Source organism: Carassius carassius, chromosome 37 (assembly GCF_963082965.1).
Source record: "Carassius carassius chromosome 37, fCarCar2.1, whole genome shotgun sequence".
NCBI lineage: Eukaryota > Metazoa > Chordata > Actinopteri > Cypriniformes > Cyprinidae > Carassius > Carassius carassius.
Window position 1 is genome coordinate 18,959,039 of NC_081791.1, and position 13,226 is coordinate 18,972,264.

General features: G+C 37.8%; 1 protein-coding gene across 1 annotated transcript; it reads left to right on the forward strand.

Moving 5' to 3' along the window:
- The first annotated feature begins 3,492 nt into the window (after nucleotides 1-3,492).
- On the forward strand, nucleotides 3,493-8,370 carry LOC132118278 (sonic hedgehog protein-like). The gene is made up of 3 exons (XM_059527999.1): nucleotides 3,493-4,122; nucleotides 6,634-6,895; nucleotides 7,516-8,370. The coding sequence occupies exons 1-3, from the start codon at nucleotides 3,811-3,813 to the stop codon at nucleotides 8,307-8,309; spliced, it is 1,368 nt and encodes a 455-aa protein (XP_059383982.1). The 5' UTR covers nucleotides 3,493-3,810; the 3' UTR covers nucleotides 8,310-8,370.
- Nucleotides 8,371-13,226: the final 4,856 nt, after the last annotated feature.

Sequence of the window (13,226 nt, forward strand, 5' to 3'; positions counted from 1 at the left end):
TGGTTTGTGTGCCTCTGCCATCGCCAGAACTGAGCCATATTTGCCATAGTTGGTCCAGATGAGGCTTGGAAGTGTATGCTATCTGGGGTGTTTTGTGACAGAATGCATAGGGCCCAGAAGATTCCCCCCACTGAACGTGATTTTGAGAGGACCCCATAGCAAATTCAGTACACAGGTCCCAGGGCTCATTCCTAGCGACAGTGTTTTGAATGAATTATTTGAGGGAATGATTCAATGAATCATTCAGAGACATTTACTAAATTCAGAAATGCTACTACTAGCATATTATTTATGGCGTATGTTAAAATAGTATTCTAGTATGGTTCAAAGTTTGGCAAGTCACTTCAATACAACTAGAATGCAGTGTTTTAAACGAATTATTTGAGTGAACAAACTTCTAAAAACAGTCACCTACTGTTATATTTCTAGACAAAGTGAAAGTGACTTTCGCATTTTTTAGAATAAATACCTTAAAAGGCTGAATGAATTATTCTCTGAGTGTTTTGTATAATATATCAATTAGTCATAAAAGCAAGACATGATGTAGTCCTGCGTTATCTTTTGTTTTCCTGGTCAAGTTAGTTATTCACTGCTGTAAAAACATGTTTCTAAATCTGGTCAGCATGATAGCAGGTACAGTACATTATCTGTAATATGTTCTCTTCTCTTGACCTTTAACCTGTTTGATTTAGGTCAGGAAGTTCCACCCTGATCTTCTATTGTTCTGTCACGGTTGTTCTATTACGACAATTATTATATAGGCAAATTTCAATCTCTTAGAAAAGCAGAGAGCATGCATATAGACGGCGCATGACGTGACGACTAAACCAGGCCTTAATGCGGCATGGAGTATCTATGTACACCTATTACAGATCATCCTGTTTATCCATGATCCCCTGTCACATTGCTCTGGACTGCGATAAGCATGTTATTTAAGGTAAGGGGCAGCCTATGAAGCCGTTTGTTGGCTCTGAAGCCAGAAATCATGTGCTGTTAGCATAGCACAGTCCAACACACCGCCCTGCCTCTTCCTGCACTGATAACAGGGTGAGGGACGATAGAATTGACCGATGGTGGTGGGTCACAATGGGTGTAAGCTCCTTGACTCTTCTCGGCAACCCCAACAGCTTTTGTCTCAGGAAACGTATGCAGAATAATGTCCAGTCAGCATTTTCCTTCTAAATCCAAGTGGCTCTACCTTATTTACAGGCCCGTGTTACATAAACATGCTCTGTAACATCTGACATGACTGATTGAACACCATCACCCCCCAAGATCAGCTGACTATTCAAGGCAATTTTGGAATCGAGGGCTTTGCGAATGATGCAGCATCTAATTTTGCTGATGCCAAGTAAAGTACCATGAGCTCAGTGGCCCTTTACTATTATAAGGCCAGGTGTAGTCACGATTCATCTGTAGTAGGAAAATGAGGGCATGAGTAACTCTGGCAGGAAAGATCTTATTTTCTGTGCTGTGGCTGCTCAGGAAACTCAGCCATTCACTGTTCTATATACTCCCATCCTGAAGTGGAGGAGTGAGGGTGCTTAATAGACTAGGGGGTGGGGGGTGGGGGGGGGGGTGCAGAAATACTAATAACAATTACACAATTTCCATTTTGAAACATTTGTGTTTATTTTTATTGTCATCTCCTCCCTTTAATGTTTAATGGCAGCTATTTTCCCTATTTCCCCTTGGCGAAATGTCAGTGCCACTGATTGTGCTCTTGAAAGCATTTGTACTTGTGATTGAGCTTTTCCCCACATTTGCTGTTATTTGTGGTGTCTGGGACGTGTGATTGAACCACAGTTCCGTCCATCAGAGTTTCGGAAGTGCAGAACATATGGACTACTGGATGACTGGGATGGATCTTTGATTTATTCTAACATGTTATATAAGACACAAAATAATATCTTATAGCTGTTTCTGTCTATTAGTGTGAGATGGCTAAGTAAAAATGTAATTTAAACCAGAAAATAAACTTGAGTTATTGAAAAAATTGTTATTGAAAAAATTGAAACGAAGATACATTATGAAGGACACCGACTTAAAATAGTATTGTTTAATAGGTTGCTAGATTTCCTAAGAGCCTTAACCTTTGCATGCTTTATCTGTGTGTGTGAATTAATTGTCTGAGATGGCAAAGGTCTGGGTCAGCGGAAATCATTTTGATATGTTGCTGCTCTTTATTTTTCTTCCTCTTGCTCGCAATGCCATATTGACTTGAGATATTTGTATTGTCTTCTAATTTTGAGCCATTGTTCAGAGGTGGTTTATAATTATCAACCCCAGAGGTCTTCTTGACACATGTGTCAGCCAGTGTCTTCTCCTTCAGGAGAAAAACAGAGAGAGAAATTAATGAGTCACAGAAATGACGCCGTTATCTCTCAGCAGGAAACTGTCATGAAGCTTAGATTCATGCCAATGACCCTCACCTGCATCTAACTACACTACAAGCTGATTGAGTGAATGGGTGCAGGAGACCATTTTCCCCCTATCATTGCTGTTAGCAATTATAGTCTCTTAGTGTAATTAGAATATTTTACATTCATTTCAATAATTAAAACAATTTATGCAAGGGTCGTCAATATAATGGCGGTTGATTTTAATAAAACACTTAAACTATGCCCTCACAACAGCTTATTTTATAAATATGAGATCCAGGAAAGTTGCCCCATTTTTTTTTTCTGTAAAAAAAAAATAATAATATATGAAAATATGTTTTACAAGATATACTATTTCAGTCTTTTAACGTTAGTGTTAATTTCCATTTCTTTGTCATTGCTTTTGAAATATACTAGCAATTTCTGAGTGAAAATAGTTTCCAAACTAAATTAGTTTGATAGCAAACACCACTGGGGCATGTTGTCACAAAAGGGCAACGTGCATTCATTAAATTTTTTTTTGTTATTAACGGTGGAAATGCACAATATAGCTTTTGTAGCAAAGAGAGTAAACTGTACAGAAATGTTTTTTTAATAATAAACTGACCCTGAGAAATATTGATACATATGGCTATAGCTTTAGTATCGCCAACTTTCTCCGTTTAAAAGAAGGGACAAATATGCTGTTAAATACACAGCACAGGAAATACAACTTTTTGAATGTATCCGCCACTTGTTGTGATAGCCTACACTCTAATGCCTCACAACTGCATGACTGGAAAGGCGCGCGGGGAGGCGTGTGCGCTACTGTTCCGACGCGCGCGCAGGAAGGGAGGGCGATCTTCGTCCGGTCACAAACACTCAATGGTCCGAGCGCAACGGTTAAAAGCGGGAGCAAACACATGTCGAATCAGACTCAGAACATTCAGACATGGAATGAAATTATGTTTTAGCGCGACTATCAGGCAGGAGGACAAACAGAGACGCGCGCTGTGAACCTTACCGCAGAAAACGCTGATTCGCGCGGAGCTGTCCAAGGTGGAGTAGGATGATGGGATGAAGCACCTGTTGCTATGACAATATCTACAAACGAGAACGAGGATGCAATCAATCGGCCCGCATAAGCCATTTAAGAGCTAGATATTATATCCTAATTATATGCAGAACTTTTCGGGCTTAAACCCTCACCATAGCTGGATGTCGGATGCATTGATGTTAAACTCTAAATAATCAGTTTCATCTGGAAACAGTTAGGCTACACTTTGGTCAATGATTCACGAGGCTAATCTCCACGAGTGCCCATTTTAATTCAACAACGTGATATGGAAAAAGTCAGTTGTGTTAACGAAATGCCACGAGGTGCTGGGAGAGACGCTCGCGCTGCAGGGTTCGCGGCTCGCTGATCCCCTCACACACTTCACGCGCGTCAATGACGCTGGCTCCTTGGTTAAATCTGGCGAGGCTCGGCCTGCTGACTGCCTGGCTTTACTCGTGGCTGCTGGTGGAGGGATGCGGACCGGGTCCAGGTTACGGCACTCGCCATAGGCAACGCAAGTTGACTCCAATGTCTTACAAGCAGTACGTGCCCAGTGTCTCTGAGAACAACCTGGGAGCGAGCGGAAGAGCGGAGGGCAGGGTAACGCGCAGTTCGGAACGCTTCAATGAGCTCGTGTGTAACTATAACACTGACATTGACTTCAAAGACGAGGAACACACCAAAGCTGACCGGTTCATGACCAAGGTAAAGGAAACCAATGTCTAACAGAGTCAGCTGCGTCCCATTTTGCAGATGGGTCACTCTACATTGCTTTTCATGAACACCTGTAAGCAATAGGCCTACTTTAATGTTTCTTAATAGATTTAATCTTAATAGATATATTAATATATTATTATACATAATTAATATATTAAATACAAGAAGTTATTAATTATTTAATTTATTTGAAATGTATTATTCTAATTTATTAGAATACATAATCGAATCATTTTTTTAAAGATATGTGTAAGCTCTTATACCCTTAATAAATATGCATATGTCATTAGGACATTATAATTTTTCAGAATGTGAACATTCCATGGACAATTAGGCCTAGTGCCTGTCTTTTTATTGTTTATTTAATTAACTTTGTCAGTAGAGATTTAACTGTGCTTATGTACAGTTTACAGTTTTTTTTATTGAAAAGGAGATATTTGTACATCTGTCACCTTTAAATAATCTTTCTCATAAACATTTAGTAGTGTCATAATCTTGAGCACAAGGCTAGCAATGGCTAAATGAATGGTAAAAGGTTCAAGACTGTTACTGTGTCAACCCTGTTACTTTTAAAAGGCTTATTTACTGTGTAGCGATATAGCAATTTGTAGAATGTACACAATTAGCAAAACGCAATTTCTTGTCACCTATGACATTCTTTGTCTCATGTTATGTTTAAAATCTAATTTAAAATCAGAATGGAACATGGATTTCATGGAATGACCAAGATGCTTCAGGTGGCCCTTTCAACTCTCTCAGTCAACCATGACATACTTCATGCACAGTTAAACAGTACTTGAAAATAAAAGGGTTTTGTTATTCCTGTAATTCAGCTGTTTCATTGCCTTTTTTTTATTGATGCAAACAGCTATAAAGCAGTGATAAAAGGCACATTATTCTGGACAGGCTCTGCTAAATTTTAAATCGTCCAAGAGGAGAGATTTTGACTGTCACAAGCTCATAATGATGATAGATTGTTTACACATGTAACCATGTTTCCAAGGCAATGTAAAAAACGTGACAAAAAGACTGTCTGGACTGCCACAGCACCATTTAATCTTTAACCAAGTTCTTCTTTAGTGAGCTATAAAATGACACAACTCCTTAGCCTGTGAGTGTGTACATGTTCCCTTGTATAAACATGAAGGTAAGGCAGATAACATTGTGAAGACCATAGAGTACACTAAATATCATTTTAAAACCTTAAATACATAGAAGCCAAAATATGAGACATTCAAAAATAATTTCTTACCGGCAATATTAACATTTCCAGCTGAATAAGTTAATAGAAATAGACATTGTAATCTTTGGCATGGCCTAATCCATTATGGTATCATAGATTGTTTTGAGAAATTACTGATAAGTTTGATATCACTGATAATAAGTTTGACAAGACTGACATCTAGTTAACTGTGAGGACACTTATGAAAGTGCTTCAAGTTGGTGTATGTGTACGTATGCATGTGCCCTCTCATTGCCCAACTCTGAAAGCTATCCTTTGTGCATCTTTTCAAGCCTCTGCTGTGGGGTCGCCTGTGAAGAATTCTCGCCTGTTGAAGTAATGGCACCATTGGAAAAGCCTCTATTGTAGTTTTCACAATGAATCGCCTCTGTCCAACAGCATTGCGAGAAAAATCTCCCTGGTTTGTTTTCTTCCCCTCTTGATTTCTCACTCTTGCTGTCACATTCCCAAGTAGACGTCTAAACATTCCTTCCATCTGCCTGCTAGCTCAGACATTGCTTTCTTCTTGCTCTAATTGGCTTTTCGACCCTGTCTTGCTCTCTCGCCTTTTCCCATACCCTCTAAATCCCGTCCCTAGGTCACATAATATTATTTTCCCTGAACAATAATACTAAATCTTCAAAATTCCCCATTACGTATGGTTTAGAGACACACAAAATGTTGAAAATGCTTGGAGGAAGTCTAAATTCTGTATTACAAAGTCTCAAGGTTGACACTGGGGTCATTCAAAAGACTATGTGAAAATGTTCCAATCGTGTGAAGAAAAAAAAGGACTTGACCTTGACTTTACTCTGTGACCATGCTGAAGTGTCCAAAGAATGCTGGAAATGAGTTACAGTAGCTTTGTTCTTATTGTTAGATGTTGGGGGTGGAAATGGCATTTTGCAGAGCTGAATATTCTGGAGAAAATTTGCTGACGTCTACTGACTCCGAATTCTGAAAAAGAATTCTGAAATGTCATGGTATTTTGCTGTGCTTTCAGCATTAGCACACCTCTGGTTTAAATCATTGGTAAAAAAGAGGAGCTTTGGCAATCTGGGGCAGTTGAAGTGAAAGTTTACCCAAAGTGAAATATTTTCCCTTAAGAAGTTCTAAACCTGCTGTACCTTTTTGATTCTGTGGAACACAGAAGAATATATTTTGAAGTATTTTTAGTCATTTCAGCGATAGTCAGTGGGTTCCAAAGTTGTTTAAGGTATGGTCCTTCCCTTTGTATCACCTGTTTAATGCTTTCATTTGTTCTTTCTGCTTCACAGCGCTGTAAGGACTGCCTCAATAAACTGGCAATAGCAGTAATGAACCAGTGGCCTGGGGTCCGACTGCGAGTGACGGAAGCATGGGATGAGGATGGCCATCACCCTCCTGGTTCTTTGCATTATGAGGGCCGTGCGGTTGACATCACCACCTCAGACAGAGACACAAAAAAATATGGACTACTTGCACAGTTGGCAGTTGAGGCTGGATTTGACTGGGTGTACTATGAATCCAAGTACCATGTGCACTGCTCTGTCAAAGCTGGTAAGCTTGTAAAGCTTTGCTTTTTATTCGTTACTCCTCATTCAGATCCTTTAGTGTAGCTCTAAAAGTGATAGATCTCCCTAAAATAAAACTTTAAGTATAATTTATTCACCATCCTGTAGTTCCAAAACTGTAAGAGAGTCAACAAGCAAGATATTTAGTCAAATTACCATACAATGAAAGTCAGTGGTGTCCAATACTTGGACAAAAATTCTGTCATGAAACTCTGGATCGTGTAGTCTGATAGGTCTAACTCACTCTGATGTTTAAATACTCAGCTAGTGCTTGTTATAGCAGCTGCAGTGCGTCAGATCCCTCCACCTTCCCCAGCTCCACCTGAATAGATCTGCTATGGGGTAATTTTATGTAGGGTTATTTCATATATGTTATATATGTGGAATATTGTTTTACATGCTTACAGCAGCATGTACTGGCAGTAGCAAATCTCTGTGCTTGCTGTGCTGCAGCAGCAGCAGCAGCAGAAGCATAGCATATCTATTATGCAAAGACCAAACATTAACATTGCCATGTATATCGCCATGCTAACCTCTCAGAGAGTTGTCATGACAGAACTTGATTTCATGCTGTTCTTAACACATTCCTCCTCTAAATTTTTCCAGATCACTCTGTAGCTGTAGAAAAAGGTGGCTGCTTCTCAGGATCGGGACTTGTGACAATGGCTGATGGCGTGCAAAAACCTATGTCATGTTTGCGGCCTGGCGAGCAGGTGCTTTCCTTGTCTGAGTCAGGTGAAGTTGTTCTCAGTTGGGTACTTCTCTTTTTACATCTGGATAGAGAGAGCAGAACCATGTTCTTTATTTTTACCACTGAAAATGGAAAACGAATGGCGCTTACTCCCAATCACCTAATTTTTGCGGCTCCCAATCTCAAACTGCACCACCATGAGTATGAAGCTATGTTTGCCAAAAACGTTAGGACTGGGCACTATATACTTTCTACTGGAGACAACAGAGGACTTAAGCCATCTAAAGTGGTCTCAATTTCACTGGAGGAGATGATGGGGGTTTATGCTCCTTTGACAGAACATGGGAACTTATTTGTGGATGGTGTGCTGGTATCCAACTACGCTTCTGTTGAGGATCACAGACTCGCACACTGGGCATTTTGGCCTTTACGTGTTGTTTTTCACTTTTTCCAGACAGTAATGGAAGAGAAATCACAAAGAGTGGTGGTTAACAGTAGTGCCATGTTCCTTAATATCTGTTCCACAGATCAGACCTTCCTCACAAATGTGATGCACAATAGTTCTTCCAGCATTTGCAAGAAATTCCCAGATGTCACTGTGGAAACGGAAAATGAACACAGCATTTTGCAACAAAAGGAGGTTTACTGGTATGCAAGACTTTTGCACACATTAGGACAGATATTTCTTGACCCTCAGAAGTTTTACTGATGGTCAAGACAGGGAATATGCAAACATAATGTCAACTGCAAAAACGACTGTTTTACTAGTTTTTTTTTAAAAACTACTGACCAAAAAGGAAATAAAACAGGCACTATAACTGGTGTAATTTCTCACCACATATAATGTCCAGTTACAGTTACTTCTTACACAACTTAAAAAAATACATAGTTTTTCAAATATGACTTGTCATATTGAATAATCCCCATATGGACAATTATAGGATTCAAAATGTAAACATGTATTTTTATGTTTGTTTTACAAGAAAATATTTCAAAGAGTAATAAATATTTATTTTTATACTTTTGGATTCATAATATATATTTCATGTTAAACTGTTCATGTAGTTCTGATTATTTGTTATACCATACAGACACTGATACAGTTGTTGTGATCTTATTTTTACTTAAAGTTATTGTAGTTTATTGTGTTGCAAATAAACCTGATCTGCTTAGATTTTATTCACAACAAACACAAGTTTTATTCTCACTAGACTCGTACTGAGTACAAAATATCATGTCCGTTCCCAATAAAAAAAAAAAAAAAAAACACTTTTGACAAATCAACATATTACATCATGTCCTGTAGCTGGTAATGTAGACGTTTTAAACAGAAATGAGTTGTAAACAAAATATTGTGTTAACACAGTTTAACCATGTCTAATTGTGGTTCATTTCCAATGTCCAAAATCAACAGCCATGCGCTAAACAAGGAATAACAGTCTAGCTATTACTAAGTGCATCACACCCCCTTCTGGACACCAAAGAATACACCACTGTCTATTCTGACGTGCTTAGAATGATTTACAATCTTTCTGTTCTGAAAAACAGCTTCCTGGCATTAATAATAAATAAAAAAAAGTTAATAAATTATTATTTGTAATATTTTTTATTTGTTCTCTAATGTTTTTCATGTTTAAAATATATATCAGCATTGATGTAATACAAACAACATTTTGAATTAAATTTAAGTGCAGCCTGACAATGTAAAGGATTTAGCATTGTAAAACAAAAATAATGCTCTTGAGACTGTGCTGCATTTTTGGAATTGCATGCTTTTTCCTCTATTTATTTTTCACAGCTGTGAAGGTATAGAAGAGGATTATCTTGGTCATGGAGGGGGCAGATGGACACACACCCCCACTGGAGAGGAGATGTTCTAAACTCTATTTGTATCAGGCCAATAGCAAAGACTGTAATGTAGGCCCACCCAACAATTACCTTTGGAGAACCAATCAGATTTTAAAGATAGGCTTAGTCAGGATCCCTCAAAACCTTTCCCGTTCAAACTAATCCCGGTGAAAGCTGCGAAGGAGTTATTAATCTTGTCAATGGGGTTTGATCGTAAAGTACAGAGAAAAAAAAATGCAATCAAGTTATATTCTATCAATATATCAATGCTCTAATAGAACAATATGAGACAGATAAGGGCTATACTGTGCAGACGAATTTTGCAATATCAGAATTTCAGTTTCTGACTGTAAAATAAACATGACCTAATGCAGCATGCTTGAGTAATATATTGTAAAGAACATGACTTCATTGTAGATGTTGGTAGTGCTCCAGCATGTCCATAAATGGCAATTCTTTTATCATATTTATTTATCTCTGGTATATGAATTATCAGTCTGTTTAAATAGGTTGAGAACTGTATTTACTGCACGTGACTCCAACTATGTGACTGTGATGGCTTGTCAGCTTAAAGGAAAGCAAATTTACTCCTGCTTGGTTTCTTCCACTAAATGAACAGTGTAGTTGATTCAACAATGCATATCTTTTACAGGCACAGAGATCGAAACAATAAGATAATATTTAATAAAAATAGCCATGTCATATGCAGGTATACATAATGCAGACAAAACTGGCAGCTCATGCATTTGCACTCTGGGATCAATAGTCTGTCTCTTTTTAAATCTATACATGTCTAGTCTAAGAATAGACTAATAGTAACCTTCGATCATGCAATATTTTGTGGTCTCATTTACTCATTTTTAATGTTTCGTTTAGAATCAATTTTTTACTCAGCTAATAGTGTGCTAATTTTGAAAGCAAGGATAAATTGACATCTATTATGACTAAAGGTCTCTGCACAGAGAGGTCTGCTGTTAGCATTGTGGCCAGATAATAAACCGGTTACTTTAAATGGCTACCATTTAAGGCAGTAAATAAAAAGGATATATAAATGGATTATGTAATTGTTTAATTGTGTAGATAGATAGTTTAGTATTTTATTGATGATTGACAGACTCACTGACAGATAAATAGACAGACAGATAAAAAACAACAACAGCTAGTTATAGTTCATTACAGCTTCGCATCTATGCAGCACTGTGAAGTACAGGTGGTTCAACGGTAAATCGGGAGAAACTAACAGAATTAACACCTGTTTAACCATGACCCAGAGTTTGTAGTGCACCTTAATTTGTTTGTCCTCTCAAAAGTAGGGGTCGCAGTTGGTCTCAGCATCGGTGTTAAAAACACGTTTTGCAGCCTGCACTCACACACACACAGAAAGCGGGTGCAGTATCCTTCAAACTGTTACATGAAGCAAGTTTATCAAACAAGCTTGCAACAGTTCTCCAGATTGGAGATCTGGGTGTGGGTTAGCCAAAGCTACTCAGTCTGGATGAAAGCAGCAAACGTGAGAGTCCAGCATGTACTCATTTGATTCATTGGTATCGGCCAGCCAATATCATAATATCAGGTAGTTTTGCAAACGTTTGCTCGTCCGACAGCACTTCCCCCATCAACAACAAACTAGTAAACCCTGCCTAGCCAAAGCTATCTTAATGAAATGAAACGGACCCCAGCGATTATTAACCGGAGGATTGTTTCGAACATGTACGAGGACGTTAGCGGCACATTGTAGGTGAGTGTCAAAAGTAGTATTTAATATTTTTATATATATATATACACTTGCTGATTAATCACCTTAGCGTTACTCGGGCCCCCCTTCTACGTCCATTTAGCAAAGTGAGTGCGAATCTGTCGGCCAAAATGAACGTGCTGCTAGCTTCATACGTACCATTGCGTTTCCTAAACTCAAGGTTACAAACACAAGTGTTAGGACTGAGCTGTTTTTGTGTTGGCCGTTTAGTTTCTTTTTCTGTAGCTCGCTGTGTTTTTAGTTTAGTTGGATGTATTAACGTTATTGTTTATGTCCTTGGTAAATGGGTAAGCCATATTTTTAGCCAGCACCAGTTCATGAACCATCCGTCATTACCACGAAAGCTTAGGACTTAATGTGTTGTTTTACTGTCGAATATGTTGTTGTAATATTCCGAGCGTTTTATTTGCTATCATTAAAACCGTATTTGTTGTTGTCGGAAAGTGCAACAGCATTTTGGAGTATGAAAGTATCTGGCTAGCAAGCTGGGTTAGCAGATGTGAAACTGGGTGACTTGTTTAATTAATTAATTTTAATTTGTTTATGTTTGTAAAATTGAGGCTGGCAATAAACATGGGGAAAAAATAAAGACTAATCTAATACATATCTTTTTTTTTTAGCAGTGGTTGTAGTTTTGTGTACCACATAGGGACGCTACTTCTTGCTTGCCTGTTAGCTTGCACTGCTTTACAGGCAGTGCGATTAGTTAACGTTACTTTTAATATTTTCTTCAAAACATTTGAAAACCTTAGAGAGAGACGATCTTTTATATGGATTTCGTTTAGTGACTGTGGTTGTCAGTTAGCGTGTTGGGACTTAAACCGCTTGGGAAACATGTCTACAAATTAGTGTGAAAGGATTTAGCTTGACAGTTTGTTCCAAGTTAAAAGGTCAGGGATATTCAAGGAGGAGTGGTAAATATTTTAGCATCGGATAGTTTAAATTTTTGTTTACTCAAACAAACATTAAAAACATACTAGGGCAAATGGCAGCAATACGTCCCATATTTTGTAATTAGCTGCGCAGTTGAAAGTTGAAATGGGGAAGCATTGCGTAACGTTACAGGATTTGTTATCGGTTCACATTTCCTAATGCGAACACCATAACTAAACAAATTGACCAAACTGACGAACGAAATAATGGTAGAGACGTTTAATATTTTGCCCTTTATTTAGAAACATGGTCACATTAATAGCAGGTTTTGATTGAGTTTCCTGAATAACCCGCTAGCATATCAGGATAAACCAGAACATCCAACACAACGCGAATTGTATGCCATCTCTTCATAACAATCACAATACCGATCTATAAGTTATTTCAAGGATTAATATGGTGTATAATGCTGATTGCTTGATTTTACATGCAAACATTAACATTCATAATTAAAGGTCATAGTGTCGTGTCTAAAGTATTTTGGATTAGTAGATTAGGCTTTGAATGAGGATGGCCAGTCATACATAACCTGACTTCAGACAAACTTTGTGTTCAGTTTCATACAGCAATGCAGTCTGTTACCCCACAGTGACAATCCCTTTAAACATTCATGAAAGGCCATTAAACGGGTATTAAAAATAATGAAATAAAATCATACTGTTTAATATATATATATATATATATATATATATATATATATATACACACACACACACACATATATATATATATCTGTGTGTGTATGTCTGTGTGTGATATATATATAATAAAACATCTTGCAACACTGTTTTCGCATCTTTTTTTTTCTTCGTTTTTTTCTTTTTACATGGGAGGAAACAGGCATATAAATCAGGAAATGTGTGTGCCAGGTGTCCTGACAAGGACAGGACATTGTATTTCAGTCTGTTTCATATTTTTTTCTTTTATGCGTGAAATCTTTAGCACATTATGCAACCTTGTAACTGAATTGCATTTCCTGGTGAACTAGCAACATGAGGTGACATTTACATCATACTATGATTCTAGATAGATAGATAGATAGATAGATAGATAGATAGATAGATAGATAGATAGATAGATAGATAGATA